Genomic DNA, 18,254 nt, shown 5'->3' with positions numbered 1-18,254 from the left:
TCAAAGGTTATTAATCCTCGGCAGATAAGGTGTACACATCACACATTGTTTGTCCGTTGCAACCGCCGTTACACAATGTCTCACATAATCTTAACGAGTACCGATGTCCTCCTTTTTTTTTTCTTTTGTTTTGTTTTTAATGCTTCATTTTCCGTGCAGCTCTTATCGGCGCATCTGCTTTTAACGTATGAAAGAACGAACGGAATGAGCGGAGAGAGCCGGGCATACGCGGAAAACAATACAACGGGGGCGGCTCGGGCAGAAAAGAGGGAAAAAGAAATTCGTGTATTTAATGTCCGATCCGCTAATGGCTAATGGACTGTCTCCACGGCGACAACGAGCTCTACCCACGAATTGATGCTAATTTATCATGCGAGAGTTTTAGTGAACATTATGTTCATCTCGCCCCACTATATAATGCGCTAAGCTTTATTAAACGGGTCTCTCTCTCTAAACTCGAATTAATTGTGCATCGCGTTTCAATTCATTTCATGGATTCATAGAATTTATTAATGGAATCGCCGACCGTATTTCAAGGTTTTTTTTTTTTTTTCCCCATTCTATATGTTTATTAAGGGCCCAGTTTACTCTAGCAGTATAAAAAATTGATAATTTTTTGAAATTTTTTTCGTACAATGTTAGAAATTGATTTTTCAGATTTTTTCAGATCTTTTCTGGCGTTTTAGGTACGTTTTTATTGATGTTTAAACAGTACGTCAATATTTTTAAATCCTGGATATTTAGCTTTTTTTTAATCAATACGAGTCTCTGCGAATAGCGCGTTCAAAAACGATGATACGCTAACATATTATTTTTTGTGCAAATGTCTGAAATGAATAAAATTGATGTAATTTTATTCCGTAGGATATTTATGGGATATTGAATCTCTAATTTCACTAGAGAAAAGGAAAAAATAACAAAGTAATGTCATTTTACAATAGATATTTCAATTTTGCTGAAATTTATTCATTTCTCGAAGATCGGGAAAATCTTAGTTATAAATTTTTTAAATTCTATTTAGAGGTTTAGTATCTCCAAAAACATGTTTTTCTTCAATCAAAAAAAAAGTCGAAGTGGAGCGATCTATCAACTTTCAAGATATCCGTCATACCAATTTTGAAAACAATATTTTTAGAAAAACATGTTTAAAATTTTTTACATCATTTGAAGACTCGCGCGCGCTACCTCATCAATTTTATGAATTTTTCAATAAAGTTCGAAAGACATATTCTTCAAACATTATACTTTCAGAAAATGTAAAAAAAAAATTGATTTTTTTTACTCTTTAGGCTTAATTCAGGATGCTTTGGGTTGAAATGACTTTATTACCAGAAATAGAGAACATTACATTTGTGACAGACTCACTTTACTTCAATCTCCGCACTTCATTATTATCGTTGAATTTATTGCTTCTCGCCTCTCCGTGCTCCGGCGACACGGAATGCAATGAAACGATGCAGTCAAACGGTTTATCGTCGTTTTCAAGGTTGTCGACGCTTCTTCCCGAGCATAAATATTCATCCTCCTCCTACGTTCGCAAATAATTTCGCAATGTGCACATGTCGCCGGGCACTGATAATGACGAGCTTGCATCCCGAGGTATCGCGTTACGCGCGGGCGCGATGGGACTCCAAATATCCTGTGATAGTATAATCGAGTGCACACAATAAGAGTTTAAACAACGCAGTTTAAATTGGCGTTTCTGCGCTGCAGATTTTTAATTTCTCTTTAATTTCATTTAAATTAATTTGCTCTTTAATTTCAATCAATTCTAAGAATAAGAGATATATGTATATTGTAGATAATTTTTTTTACACAAAGTATTACTCTCTATTCGTTCCATAATCATGAAGCTACGATAAGTTTCGAATTTTCATCCATCGCACTTACACATACGGTGCGCAAAATATGCACGAGAGCCAATAATTTCGAACGAATGAGACGCGATTGTGTCACGAGTCACGTACCTGATCCCGAAAACGGAGCCATCTAGGAAAATCTGTAAAGATTTCAAGATTTCTCGCTCACGGTCGAGTTTAAAAGATGCATAAACGCGGAGATACTTATTTAAATCATCATGGTTGGTATAGGTCGGGCGAGCTGGTCGCCCCTTCTTTCTCTCTCTCTCTCTCTCTCTCTCTCTCTCTCTCTCTCTCTCTCTCTCTCTCTCTCTCCTATTATGAATATTTAAAGATCGTCAATAGAGATCCGATATGTATATTTGACACAACAAATTACATATTCTGCGGCAAAAAAGATAACGATCGACTCGAATTTTCCTCTTTCTCGCGGCTCGCCTATCTCGCACAGTTGGAAAATTTATATCTTCCTGTTAAAAAAATATGCCGGTTAAAAATTGTTTGTTAAATACTTAACACATATTGATTATTAACAATTTAGAATGGATTAGAATAGGCAATTAGGAGCCAGTGCAGTGTATAGGGCGCAATTGATTTTATTAAAGAGAGAAGAACATATTGTATAATAAAATTGGCGAACGATTCGTTTTTTTTTACCATCCTCAGCGCAGAAAAAAATAATAAATATCAATTTACATAGTTTTAAATAAAATTCGACATTAAAATCGCAAAGAAAGTTGATAAATAATTAAAAATAAAATAAAGCTGTCATTATTGTGTGTATAACAAGTCAATCGAGAAATTTTACTTTAAGTGTCAAAATAACACAATGTGCACATATTTTTCATTTTACACAATGCGTATGTTCTGTATGTTTTGTACAATATTATTAGTGACTAGATTTATCTGTTAAAATTTACAGAAAAAAATGTTGACTACAGATTGTCCATAACATTTTCCAAGTTAATTTTATCATTAAAAATATATTAATTTTTTACACAAAATTTATTTCAATTCACTATGAAGTCTGCATTCGTTTTGTGTTGAGATATTAATGTCGCGTTTGGGACATGCGATATACACATGTTTATTAAATTTAAGCCAAATTTTCCAACTGTATACGAATGAGCGAGAAATTTATACGGTATAGATATGTCACGTTGCTGTATTGTGCGTGCGTGCGCGCGCGCGTGTGTGCGTTTCGAGCGTTGCACCGTCGTCGTCGCCGCGTTTACGTCTGGTCAAGGTGCCCGACACTGCCGATGCACGTATAAAAATATATATGTACGCGCCCGATACCAACATGCTCACACACACACACACACACACACACACACACACACACACACACACACACACACATACACACATACATACGCCGTCACCGACAACGTTGGCCTTGTGGCCGCTCTCGTGTCCTCGTCCCACCCTCTATATACGTCGATACACTTAAAGGCGCGTTTACGACCACAACGTTCGTCATGTGAAATTGCTTAATGCGCGCTCTCAGCCACGCTCGCCGAGAATGGATATCGCCAATGGGTCCGCCGACGAGATTTAATTAGCAACCCCGACCACGTATTAAATTATTGCGCCGGGTCCGCCCGCTATTTTATTCCCAGCATAGAAATATAATTCCATGCCGATAGGTTTTTTTCTCGCGACTTTGAAATCGCAATTGTAAGTATTCTCCTTTCCGCGCTGGCATTACGTAATCCTGCGAGAACCACGCCTCTCTCTCTCTCTCTCTCTCTCTCTCTCTCTCTCTCTCTCTGCCACAAGCACGCGTAGAGCGTGTATCTTTTCCAAATTAATTATGTCAAGTACACGTGCGTGTGTAAAGAACGATGAACAAGTTTTTCCAGAGATTCTTGTATATAGTATCTCGATGGAACATGTAAAGTTTTCAAAAAGTAAAAATAGGAAATTCTCAAAGTTTACATTTTCCATTCAACTTGACTCGATACACATAGTACATACATTTGATTACGTGCTCGCATTTCGGAGTCACTTGGGCGTGTAACGCTTCTTACGAAACGCGGAGTCGCAGAGTCTCTCGCGGACTGTCGACGACCTTCGATCCGCCGCTTTGCCGGCCGGCCGGCCGGCCGGCGACCGGTTGCGTAATTAAACTAGCGACGCGATGCTTAATAAACGAGAGTGGTGTGCAAGCAACGACGACGACGACGACGACGACCCGACACTCGAAATAGAAGTCAGCCGCGAGAAGAGCGAGAGCTACGACCTCGATGTATAACTCATCTCGGTGCGCGCGCTCGCGCGCTCGCGACGAATCGTTGACACAACCGAGAGCGAATGCACCGAGATCAATGCGCTCGCGCGCGTGTTTACGAAATGTCGCGCACGCAATTTTTTCGCATCGATGACGATTCTCTCTCGAGGAGTGAAAATTTTTTTAAATCGCGCCTCTCTACTCGATCTCATTTCCGCTGCAATTAGGGCGGCAAGAAAGCGAAATCTGTGCCAATTAAAATATCGCTCGCGAATCGTCACTGTTGGAAAATTTGGCTTAAATTTAACATATGTCGCATATCCTAAACGGTTCGCACAAATTTTGTGTTAATTTAACGTAATATAGATATGTTAAATAATAACACTAATACTATATTAATATTTTAACACAAAATGAATGCAAATTTTATAGCAATTTGAAGTAAATTTTGTGTAAAATCAATATATTTTTAATGTGATAAAATTAACTTGGAAAAATGTTATCGACGGTTTGTAGTCGCTCTCACTCCTATGGATAAAATCAACATCTTCTTTTATGTAAATTTTAACGGATAAATATAAATCGCTAATAATACGGAACACATTTATTATGTAAAATTAAAAATATGTGCACATTGTGTTATTTTTATATTTTATTTACAGTTGTTTCAATAATTTAACATTTAAGTTCTAACACAACAGCAATATGTTAAATTAAAAAAAATAATGTATTAAATATTTAATACAAAAATTTGAACGAGCATATTTTTTAACAAGAAAACACAAATTTTTCAAAAATTAAATTACGGAAAAACAAATAATCTCTCGTGAAAACGAGAGGATGGATCGATCGATCGGATTAAATCCTATATACGTGTCCAGCGTGCTATTTTCATCCTCGGGTCATTATCGCGAATCGTCAACGCGCGCGCGAGCATCATCGAAGAAATAATTCCAGCGAGAACTCTCCACGGATCGACTGCATAAATCATTTTGTGGGTCACCGGAGCGACCACGTGGTGGCCTCGTTCCACCGGCTCCACTCGGCTCCTCCTGATCGAACGCTCGCTTCTTTTCTCGGTCCACAAACTTTCGGCGACCGATCGCGCATTGGCCTCAAACTAATCGTCTTTCCCCCCCCCCCCTCCCCGAGACATTATCTCTGTTTTTTTTATTCAAGTTATCATTAATTCTATAACGCAGAATGTTTCGTTTTCTATTAAATAATTATTTAGTTAAATATACAAACATGTACACACATGAATAATTGTATTTGATATGACGTATAAATATATTTTTTAATAAATTTTAAAAAGCTATACGGATTGTGTTAGCCAATGTCAGTGTTAAATAATAGCCTTTCTCGGTACTCGTTATAAAAAAATTGACGCTGACCGATTAGCGATTGAGTGTATTTTCTTGGCGGTCATCCCCGATGCAGGAGCATCACTGCCATAAATCCCAATCTGTCCGTCTGCTGCGCATTTGTCGGTTAGTGATGCGCTTCCGAGCGAGCGGGTCAGCCGAGTGGGCCGGAGAGAAACCGAGAAAGAGGAAGAGAGAGAGAGAGAGAGAGAGAGAGAGAGAGAGAGAAAGAGAGAGAGAGTGACAGAATGACGTCAGGCGTGCAATTACCGATGCACTTGACGCGTCCTCAACAACAGATCATCTCAACGAACACTCGGGCCATTTCCGCTGATATAAAGCCTATTTTAGACGATCTAGATTTCGCGATAGAATTGTATGTATAGGGGGGAGGGGATGGGCTACGTTTTCAAATTATTTTAAAAATCTATATTTTTCGTACAAAAATAGATTACATGTTACCGATATATGAAAAGCGTTCATATACATATAAATAAGTCCATAAAATCGTAATATCTTTAAAGAAAAGGAATTTGACATAATCGGTCTGGAAATATTGTCGAGATAGAATTCAACAGAGAAATCGCTTGCAAAATTAAAATTAATATACATATATATATTTATGATTTTGTTCGTATTATTATGCAATTTAATGTATAATATTATGAATAGAATTCTGTTGTAAATAATATATTGTGTCCAAGCAGGGCTTAATATCGTTTCCTTTCTTTGTTGTCCCGCGAACATTTGTCAACATGGCGCGTCCTTCGGCGTTTGCGCGTCTGGAGTCGATTAAAATGTCGTTTATCTTCTCGGACGTTCCACCCTAACTACCACGGAGTTAACGCGAGAAAACGCGAGTCGAGGGCTCGTCATCGTCGGGCAATAATGGACCGACCGCTGAATGTAGAAAGTGAGAAATGCCCGCCAGAAAAGTGACCAGACGAGGAGAGATGATCATTTTCGGTCGACGCTAGATGACGATGATGACGATTACTGCTGATCGAGGTTTCCGCGTTGTAACAAATACAGAGAGAGAGAGAGAGAGAGAGAGAGCTCGTTGCTCCGAACACGACGAAAGCGACGATTTCAGATACAATCTACGATTAATCTTTCCGTCAGCTGTTTTTATTCGATAAAACGATAACACGATATGATTAATGATTTATGTTATCGATGGCGCGCCAAAGTTCAGCAATCGTTCAACTATCAAAGTTTGTTGTTACAGTTAACAGGAAACGCTTTTTTTCTACGTAATCATTTTTCATTCATCACATCGGATATCTATACCGCGTTAAAAGAAATTTTTTAAACTGTTTGAAAGAATCGCAATTAGCAACGAGAATTTTTCCTCGCGACTGTGGCGCGAAATGTAAACTTTCATCAATCATTTCGCTGCCGAATAAACGCCGAACGTATAAATGGATTTTTTTTTTTTTTTTTTGAAGAATTTCTTTCCCTCCAAGGAGAAACTATCTTTGCGGAGGGCAAAGAGGGAGAAGACGATGATCGATAACCGCACGAAGAAGCAGATCGTAAGGATCAATATCACATAATTCTGCGAGATTCTTTCATGTGGAAATTGACGGGTACAAAGAACCAGAAATTAACGTTTTGGTGGCAGGGAAGAGACCCTCACTCTTTCTTTAATTTTTTCTAACTGTCTCTAATTCTCTCTCTCTCTCTCTCTCTCTCTCTCTTTATCTCAATTATCCCGAGTTAGATTTATATCACCGCGGTAAAAGACCATTTGTTATAATCTCGTTTATCCGAACAATCTCTCTCGCGTCGATGCCGACAAAATGAGCTTCCAATGCGAACCTTGGTTGCGTGAAACCTGGAGGTCCTTTTGTAGAACTCAGGCACTTTCACGGATCTCCTTCGTTTCTCGTGGGTTTTTACCCTCTCTCGAGTATTTGTTTCCATAGACTCTCGCTTTCAATGATCCCTACGGTGTTACAAACGAATCCCCTTCCAGACATATAAAAGTCACGGACTTTGAAAAAATTGAAGAGATTATCAAATTTATAGGCGCCTTGTGATTTCTTTTAAATCGCATCTCGAGGTTTCTGTATTTCGGTTTTTCATCGAATCACACACATTCTTTTAACACCTTAGTGGACACTTTGTTTCAAATTCAAAGATTTACGTTTCGATTAATATTCTGCTGACGATAGGAATTCTTATCGTCGCGTAGCTACTTTTACGCTCTATATAATCGCGCATTAAGAACAATTAGATCCTTCATTCCGTAGAAACGGCTTATCGCAAATCTACAAATAGCAAGGTCACCACCGTCTCGAGAGTTATAAATCTTGAGAGTTTGCCTCTAATATAAATGGATAATAAATACTCAATTTACGGATCTCCAATATTATATACTCTACACTACAATAATCAATGATATTATCGTCACGTAAAGCGGGGACGGTCTCCGCAGAAAGACGGAAAGAATTCACATTCACGCGATGCCGAGGAGAGAGAAATCCCTGCGACGGACGTTCTCGGATAATGATAGAGTCTCGCTCTCCCCGAACAAAACTCGGCATTACACGGTCCCCGAAGGCTCTGAAAGCGCGTCTTCGTCCGCACCTGCAGCTCTCGCGGTCGCATCTCGTCTCGTGACCGCATATAATCGCCCGTTCCGATCGCTCGACCTTCGCGGGCCGAGAGCTCGTTCCTTTCTTTTTTCTCGATCGACCGATCGATCGATCGACGACACGTGGTTACGCTCGGGTTTCCTGTAACTGTAAATTGTTGCCGGCGCGATTGCGCCGAGAGGCGTCGTTGTCCTCATCCTCGCGCGAAAGGAATGCGCGAAGGACGCGGAAGATGCGAGCGAGAAAGGCACCGAGGTGCTTCTCCCGCTCGTGGTTTTTTTCAACCTACGCCCTTCTACCATTTTAAGGATGTATGCGTCATATGTCAAAACATTGACAAAAGCATGAAAATTTCGTAGACCATTCTACTTTTTTTTTCTGAGTATTCTACGCAAAACCTGAGCACAATTCTCTTAACGGTTTGGAAATTATTTAAAAATCTTTTTGTCGTAAATTAGGAAAATTATTAATTGCAACTATTATCTTTTATGAAGATAAAACGAAGTTATGAGGTTAAAAACGATCTTATTTTATGATACATAATTATTTTTATAATTTACATTTATTTATTTGATTTTCCAAACAGTATAAACATAAGAAATGTTTTTTTTTTTAATTTTAATTTTAATTTGGATAGCTTTTTGCTACTATTGTAGATACAACCAAAACATTCTTAGAAAGGATGTATCGTATTACGAGGAGCGATCGTCCATAGTATAAGTATCGGATAATAAGAGCATCTTTCACGCAACTTCTTAGAAATTGCCTGCAATTTGCATCGGGCACATTCATCATGCGTGCTGTGTTTGATCTTTTGAGAGAATTGCAAGAAAGAGAAACGATATTTATGCAACATTAAATATGCAAACGTGTGACGTTAATGCTAGTAAGATAAATGGGATGCAAAATATAAAATCTAGATAAAATAAATTCGAAAAATATGTTGTGTGTGTGTGTTTCAGGGTTGAGTTTGGATAGCAATATGTCGATGTCGTCAGTGGGTCCGCAGAGTCCTCTCGACATGAAGCCCGACACGGCTCTTATCAATCCGGGGAACTTTAGTCCATCGGGTCCCAACAGTCCGGGGTAAATATTCCATGTTTTATAATCTTTAGTGAATATATACGAGTGGATGTTTTTGACGGCAAATTCTCCAAGCTACTCTAATAAAAAGTTTGTTTATAGATATCTTTTTTCAATACAGAGCTATGGTAGAAATGTAAGAAAATATATATTTTTTTTTTTTCTCTTCTGATAGAAATGTTTTACTTTATTGGAGAAAAAATTAGATTTTTTAAATTATTTTCTAAAATGTAATATTATTTTTCTTTATAGTTTTTGTTAATACAATAATTTAAAAAATTACATTTTTTTTATATTTTTAATTAATTTTTTTTCGATTTAAATAATTTTCAATTAGATGCATAACAAAAATTCTTATTATATGCATCTAACTGAAAATTATCCGAATTATGTTGTCTTTGGTATCATTTTAATCACAAAAATCTCATTAATTAATTAAAATTGTTTTCAAAAAGGTAAAATAAAAAATAAAAGGATTAGTTTTGAGTTTATAAAATGTTTACATTCGTGAATTGCAAATGGATAGAGGAAGCCGATTGTAAGAGATTTTGATACTCTTTAATGTTAATAAAGATGTTAAAAATAAATATATAAAGAAAGCTAAATTGAAAAAAAGAAGGCTTGTTTTTTTTACAAAAAAAAAAAACTATTTTATGAAAGAAAAAAGAAAGATAATTTCCTTTTTACTTACATCTCTAGCTATAGCGTAATCATATGTTGTGATTCTAAAATTTTGACGATATATATATATATATATATATATATATGTGTGTGTGTGTGTATGTATATAGCGGTCTTTTAGTTAACACGTTAAATAGTCCAAAATGTGCACGTTACGTTAGTGACGTAGATTTATAGACGATCGTTCTCTCTGCTTTACATGTAAAGATCCTTCAATGCTGGTTGTCACAGCAACCTCCTGAGTACATCGCCCAGTGGTCAGAGCAAGACGGTCACGCCTTATCCGCCTAATCATCCTTTGTCGGGCAGCAAACATCTGTGCTCGATCTGCGGCGACCGTGCAAGCGGCAAACACTACGGCGTCTACAGGTAAATTTACTATTCCATAACGAACGATATTATGTAGTCGCCGAGTAATATCTCGAGACTCTAAATAATTCCAATAAAGCTCTAGAAATTTTTTCTCCATCTGTCATTATTATCTTTTCGTTTGATAGCAAAGGAGTTCTCTGTCTTTCTCGCGCAGAAAGAAATTTTAATACGCACGAAATAGCGCAGAGAAAATGTATTTCAAGTCACGATTATACATTCGTAGCAAGTATGTATCTGGCAAAGAAGTCTCGAGACTATAAAAAGAAAAAAAAAACCGTTTTACCTCTTCTCGCGCGTATTTATCATGTAAATTTGATCCTTGACGTGCGCGGAGATTTTATTCAAGAAATGTACGCGCGCAAGTATATAATCTTTCGATCGCGACGGTAATATTGAATATCTCAAGCGGCTCGACTCTTCAATAGGAGCGAACAAACTCGTTTGAATATTCCCTTGTGCGCCACCTCTTCTGTCGCGTCTCGGCCAATTGCAAAAATAATTACTGTTTTTCCGAAAGAGCGTTATTAGCGTTTCCGAAGAGAGCGAACTCGTGAAAGAGAATCCTGTATACGCGATTTGATTCAAGAAAGAGTGGAGAGACCGGCCGAGCCTATGAATATAAATTTGTCACGCTTGCCAGATGAGACTTTTCCGCCGAGAAAAAGAGAGAAAGAGAGCGGTTCAATGTTCCTCGGATTATTCGCGGGATAATCCTGACCCTCGTTAACGGAAGACGATGAATAATTACGATCACCGTTCCACGAGAATGCGACAATTTATTACGCAACCCGGCCGCATTATCTATAAAGCGACGTGACAGATGCCTTATTTTTTTTTTCCAATTATTTTTAACCTTCGATTCGCTCGAATGGTTGTTGCAAAATAAATATGTAGATATGTAGATAGTCAGCCGCGGTCCCCCAATAATTAAATCGAGTAGCTCTCGGAGGATGAGGAGAGAGGGAGCAGAGGGGGACTCTTGCACTGTCGTTTTCCCAACTCGAACAACCTCACCGACCTTTCCTCAATTATCTAACGCTCGATACGTCAGTCTCGAGGTTGTCTCGTGTCTTTACTCGAGGGATTGATGGGATCAACTTCTTTATTGGGAAAAGAGGGGGAGAAATATATACGCTCTCGTCGGAATCTGCAAAGTTTCGAGACACGCAAGTGTAAAAACCGTGATTTTACAATACTTGAATATTAAAAAACGCTTCGAATTTTTTTCCTTGCCATTTATCATTTCCCTCCGTCTCAACCTTGGTTCGTAATCGTTTCTTACCTCACGAGTCATTAATGCATATGATTGAAAGATTTCTTGGACCTCGTGTTACAAATAGAGTTATTCGACGATCCGAGCGTCGACACTGAACTTTGACACGCAGAGTTATTAACGGAGGCTCCTCGCATTCGTTCCTCGCGCGTGCATACGTGCGTAAGAAGAAGAAGAAGAAAAAAAGAACAGCCGTGTTTACGACGTTGCGTTTGCATAATCGTCGCGGTACGTCGAACCGTCATAGTCGTCGCCCGACGGAATAATAAAAATGTCGACGAACCAAACGGCGCGGACAGCCGAGAGGAAACACGATAGTAGGTGAAAGAATTTCCACCGCATGTGTACGACCGCGACTGGTTGCGAGGGACGTTTGCGTATCGTCTTTCGCGTGTTGCAGCTGCAACAGGTCGCGGCGAACCGCCGCGTTGCGTGCGCGCGAGCGAGCGTGCATCCCCGAAGACGCACGCTGAAAAGAAACATGTGCGAGAACACGCGAACACCTCTCCCGAACACCTCACGATACTATGTACTACGCTCTTGAGCGCATCTGGATGTATATAATATTTATAATAGCTGTTATTCTCTCCGCGCCCTGTCAGCGCGACATTTGTCGGTGTTCGTAATTACTGAGAAACGTCAAACGGGCCGAAATTATTTGACATCGTATGTGTACCTCTTAATTCGCGACATCTAAAATTATTTCACAGATATTTTTTTTCTTTCATATACAATACAAGTGTTTCGCGCCGCTGTATCAGTATATAACTTGATTGTATAAAAATTAAGAAATTTATGTTGTGAAAATTCTGGCAATTATATCGGCAATTATATTAAGATTAATTAGACCTTCTGAAAAAAAAAAATCGAACAAATCTGGAACAAAGACTGGAATACAAGACGATAGATATTGTTAACATTTTCTCCCGGCGGTTTTACGAAACAGCTCAAATACGAAAGTTAGATTCTCAAAGTAACTTATCCAATTAAAACTTGCGCCAACTTTCTAATTCAGCCAAGAGTAGCGTAATGATGAAAGTAACGGCGAAAAGGAGAATCCCCGTGGACCCTCCCTATATTCAACACCTATATTCCAAGTTCACTCCATGTATTTCGGTCCCTTAATATCCTTGCCCGATAAAAGCGCGGTTGATTCACTCGGCAACGACTCGAGATTGACGCAAAAAAGATCGTCGTCGCCAGTTTACGAATTTATTTTCTCCCTCGGGGCCGTATTGGAAACCCCTCTCACATGATCGAATAAATTTCTGAAACGCAACTCTCAAGCAAATACCATAAAGATTGCGTATGGCTCGAATATCATTAACGAGATACATGTGAAACATTTTTGTCTTAGTTCTAATTTTATTTCAATTATATTTATCTCTCTTTCTTTCTCTCACATCCATTTTTTTCATTTATTTATTTTCCTGACAAGCGTCACATAAGCGTTACTATAACGCGTTACGGTTTCTCGTTTTATTATTACAACAAAAATACCCGGAAGATCAGGAAATCCTCAGGAAATTTTCTTTACCAAATTTATCTATGAAAACTGTTAAAAAAAAAAAAACTGAAAAATTGCACCAAAAAATCTTTTTCTCCCCTCTTACCTGGAATTTTGAATAAAAATATCTGGAAGATCAAGGAATTTTTTTACAAGATTCAAATAGACACATCCTGGTTACAAATATTCTTATCGCTAAAAAGTGATTCCAAAAACCGCGATAAACTATGTACGAAATTGTGCCGATATCGTAGTTAAGTCACGGTTGCATTACGTAAAACACTCGATGTCGCGAATTTTGTTTCAATTTCCGCGAATCGCTTTGTGCGTCCTCGAGCCATTTTTACTATTGGAACATCGGTCGCTGCGCGCACGCGGATGTTGTTGGTTCGGTTGGTCTATGGTGTAAGAGAATTCCAATGTATGTACATACAGTACCCGATCCCTCTCTTACATACCCGGTCTTTCCCCCCCCCCTCCCCCCGGTTCCTTCGTCTCCATCTCGTCGCGATGGCGCGTTGCACGAAGCTGCAGGCTGGTCTGTCGTTGCGATACTCGCGTTGCATCAGAGGCCCCCATCAACCTTGGACTTGCTGCTGGCTAGCTCACGAAGTTAGAACGACTACCCACCCGTAGTTCCTACGAGCGGAGGGGGGTCCCCCTCTCATTGTATATAGGCACTTTGCTCCAGTGGCGACTAATTAACCCTTTAACCCAGTGCTGTTCATTCTTCTTTGATGGAATGCCTTTGAGATTGGCAAAAATAATTACTGTACGTTTCTCTCTCTCTTTCTCTCTTTCTTCCATAGGAATATTATATTATTATTTTATTAAAATAAAATCAAAGAGAGAGTTTATTCTCTTATTCAATTTTTTTTTTTTTTTTTTTGGTAGCAAAGATCACTTACTATTTATTCTAACGTTATTTTTTGAAAATGTGATAAATACAAAAATGAAAACAGAATTAAAGATTATAAATATATTTTCTATTTATTATTATAAATATTGATATATATCTATCACTGTTCACGTATTCAATGTCTTAACAAAATATTGAATATGCAATATATATTTTCTATTGTAATTTTTAGTGACAAAAAAAAAATGAAAATTTTATATGCAAATGAAAAATGCTTATCTTACGAAAGTTATTTTATAAAGTTCTCTTCCAGTCTATTTGCAAATTTAAGATTTTAATCTTCAATGGCTTTCTCTTCTTCCTTCGTCTAACAGTGAAAAACATTGAAAAAATGTATAACAATAAAAAATATTTATTTTAAAAAGCTGCATCAAAAAATCTTTAAAATATTTTCCTTATCTGCAATTTTGAAGAAAAATGTTTGAAAGATCAGGGAATTTATAGGATATTGTTTTACAAGATTGAGTAAACCTGATAAAAAAAAATATTTATTATTTCAAGAATTCCCCCCCTCCCCGCTCTGAACTCCCGCGGAAACTTAGTTAACCTTATTAAAAATACACGGGCAATTTTTTATCGCCATTTCCCGGCACATAATTATCCGAGAGACTATATGCCACCCGAGAAGAACTGATCGCGTCACCAACATTCGGACATGTTAATGCGCCTCCTCGTATAACGCATAACTATCATGCGATGCCCTTGCCCGTAAATTGCAGTAATAAACACGCGCGCACAATGCCGGGACAACCCGTGAGTAAAACGTATAATACGTAGCATAGCTTAGAGGAGCTCGTTCGCTCTTATTTTCGCGTTTCTTTTCCCGCTGCGTGCTACGATAAGGCCGCAACTCTATTCGAGGCGCATACTTGCGCATAATACGAGAACATGTATATGCAGAAAGCATCTCTCTTTCTCTTTTCCTCCTTTCTCCCTCTCCCCCCCCCCTCTCTCTCTCTCTCGTCATTTTATTTCAATTTCATGGTAATTCGCCATCGAAGCGGCTCCGATGGTCTTTGCTCTGTTTGAATTAATTTCTATATCGAATGATCCGACGAATGACAAAATCAGCGCGCGTAAATTGTTTATTTGATAACTGATAATTTAAGAGCCTAGTATACTCCGTGAAAAATTGATAATTTTAAGGAATTTTTGAAGAATATTTATTAGAAATTGATTTTTCGGGCGTTTTACACATGTTTTTATTAATGTTCAAACAGTATGCCAGTATTTTTAAATCTTTGAGTACTTCGAATCATGAATTTTTCATAGTGCTAGAATAGACTGGACTCTGATTATAATTGGAAAGCGTGCGTTGCGTTAAAAAACGTTATCTCGCAATAAGATGCATCGCTTTTTTTATTTTCTGCAGCAGACGAACCGCCTTCGTCGTATGAATCTATTTTTTCGTCGGATTTTCCTACGTCCGAGTGAAAAACTGTGAGACATACATAGCATCATGCAGCTTCTGCCCCGACATTATTCGTGCATATGGCGCTGAAGGTCTTTTACGATAAAGAAGGAGAGAGAGAAAGAAAGAGGGAGAGAGAGAGGGAGAGAGAGAGAGAGGGAGAACCAGCGCAGTCAAGCGGCTTTACACGTGTCTCGTGTCATGAATATTTGTCTTTCGCATAAACTCCGCGAGATCAAACGGCTGCCACGGTGGTCCAGAAATTGCATCACGTGCGTCGCTGCCGCCCACATCTAGAGACGCGCGATGCAATCCCCGATGCTAAAGCTCGACTATCGGAGCTATTGTATCATCCAATAGTGTCTTGGCATCTCGTTGCGTTATCTTGTTGCTGGTGTTGGAAAAGCGCTACGGGCATAACAATTCATCTCTCCATTATTGTACGTTTAATACGTGGAATTTCCTCTTTTCTTACCGCATTTATATGGCGATTAAGGACACGGTGTTGTAACCGAGCCTTCGCTCATCATAATCGAGTTGCAAATTAGCGAACATTGTGGAAAAGTAAAATCCGTTCGATTAGAAAGATCAGATGACGACGCGAAAGAAGGAGAAGAAAATTACGATGGCATCTTGATGGATTTATAATTACGTGCGTTTAAATTTTTGAAATAAGAAGGATCGTATTTTCTTTTGGCACCTCATACTTCCAGAATTTCAAAATGTCTAGCTAAATTATACGAAAAATATTTCCTGAACATTCCCTAATCTTCCAGATATTCTTGTTCAAAATTCCAGGTAAAGAGAATATTTTAAAGATTTTTTAATGCAATTTTCTAAAATAAGATTTTAAAAAGAATTGAATAGCTTTCGCGTACATAAACTTGCAAAACATTTTAATTTTTTTTTCATTAAGAATTATAATATAATAAATAATATATACATATTCAATATTTTGTTAAGACATTAAATATATAAACAGAGACAGATTTATATTTATAATTTTAAACACATAATTCACAACTTGGTTTATCGATGGATTGCCGACTGCTTGTAGTATAAGAGCAAAATTATTAAAGAGAAAGTTTTTGAAAAAATTCTCCAGGTCCCAATAAAATTTTATGACAATTTCTTAATTTTTTTCAGATACAAAAAAAGATTCTCGAGAATTTCAAATTATCCATATTTTTACAGGAAGTAGACATTCTGGATATTTTGCCATTATTTAACGTAGCATTATTAGCGTACTGGCGTACTTTATTAACGTGATCGTGTGATGCGATCGACGGCGTAATTTCGGGAAGGCGCGTTACGGTTGCACAATAACAACACGTAAATATGTGGTCGTCTCGTAAATCCCGGACATCGTCTCGACAGACGCGTTGTCTTCCAAGGAGGAGGAAACGGGATATTTTGATGTTTCGCAAAATCCACGAGATTAGCGCGCCATATCGTTTGTCTTGGTGTCAGGTTCGCCTATATAGATTCTCGAAACAAGGGGAAATTCTCCGCCGCCAACCAGACAATGAATACGCCGCTTGATTTATCCTCAAGTCTTCGCGAATACGCTTTACGAGCGCGATTCTCGTCCGATTCTCTCGTCACGATGTGCAAATAATGTATCGTCCCCGGTCGAGGTAGCAGTTTTTAGCGTATTGACTGCCGCGCGAATTAATTTCGCAAGAGGCTCATTAAAGATAAACATTTCTGAGTTGAGCGCATTATATCTAGATATATGTATATTATAATTTAACATAGTTTAAGAATTTGACATTTTTAAATGTTTGACAAGGATGAAAAATTAAACACACATAACGTATCAAAAAATACAATATTAACCCTTGTAGGTTTTTCTCTCTCTCTCTCTCTCTCTCTCTCTCTCTCTCTCTGTTCCTGGTCACATATGTGGTATCACAATGTTTTGTCGTAGTTTTAATTGTCTCAAAGTGCTTAAAAAAAAATGTACGAAAATGTATACATATTCTTCAACATCTCTGTAGAAAATGATCGTGTACAATAAAAGTTAAAAAATAAATTTTAAACTTTTTTTTTTTTTTTTTATCGATTAAGGCTTTCGGGATAATGCATTGTTAAAATATCGATAGGATTAAAATGATCCATGCGTAACCTTTAAGGATTAATCTCACTTAATTTGTATTATTTGAGTTAATCGCGAGCTCTGTAGATTTTCAACAAAAACGTATATACATATCTGTTACACGCGCGCGGACTTTATCCAGATTTAGCAGATGACAGCGGAATTTAATGCCACTGTTTGGTTCTGCTGGGTAGGATATAGCGTTTTTAGAATATGTGGCGTCGTTTCGTTGTCAACCGCGAAGAAGGAGAGCTTCCCGCGGAATCGTTCGCGGAGATATCGCCGCGAAAATATACATATGTACACACGATGCAGATATATGTATGTATATATATCCGCAGCGAAAATAAATTCTCTCCGCCTGCGGAATTCGCCGCCGCTTTTCTGGCTCCAATGGGAGAGATTTCTGGAGACGTTCCAAAAACTTTAAAAACGACGACCCTGAGAGCGGACCGTGACTCACGGAATCGTTGATGATCGCAAACTCTCTCTCTCTCCCCCCCCCCCTCTCTCTCTCTCTCTCTCTCTCGGCGACAACAATCGCGACTGAATGATGTTATTCGCGATTTCTGAAAATATGACGTAGAAGAGAAGACTGACATTTCTCTCCTCTTTATCTACGAAAATTACTACGTTACTGTGAATAATTTATACTCTGCACTATGCGTGTTGTTGCATTGACGTAATCTTAATATACGATACATACACATAGTATCGCTATTTTGTATCAATAATTCAATCATCAGCCGCATATGCGATGGAAGAAAAAAAATGTTTTGATATTGTTTTTCGCAAAATTAAATATTACGTCATCGCGCACGCACGCATACATTGTGAGCCAGCCTCTGACAATG

At 38.1% G+C, this 18,254-nt stretch overlaps 1 protein-coding gene across 11 annotated transcripts in view; it reads left to right on the top strand.

Annotated features, from left to right (window-relative positions):
• Nucleotides 1-18,254, top strand: part of Usp (retinoid X receptor ultraspiracle) — a 74,119-nt gene that overhangs the window by 47,918 nt on the left and 7,947 nt on the right. For all 11 annotated transcript variants that reach the window (XM_070296289.1, XM_070296122.1, XM_070296206.1 and 8 more), the window contains 2 exons: nt 9,019-9,142; nt 10,028-10,189. In XM_070296289.1, coding sequence (XP_070152390.1) covers nt 9,019-9,142; nt 10,028-10,189 — 286 coding nt within the window. The remainder of the gene's footprint in view (nt 1-9,018; nt 9,143-10,027; nt 10,190-18,254) is intronic.

This window comes from Polyergus mexicanus, unplaced genomic scaffold (assembly GCF_030449975.1).
Source record: "Polyergus mexicanus isolate NDT 795.1 unplaced genomic scaffold, iyPolMexi1.0 SCAF_1, whole genome shotgun sequence".
Taxonomy (NCBI): domain Eukaryota; kingdom Metazoa; phylum Arthropoda; class Insecta; order Hymenoptera; family Formicidae; genus Polyergus; species Polyergus mexicanus.
Note: the sequence above shows the minus strand (reverse complement) of the source record. Positions and strands in the feature narration are given on the sequence as shown.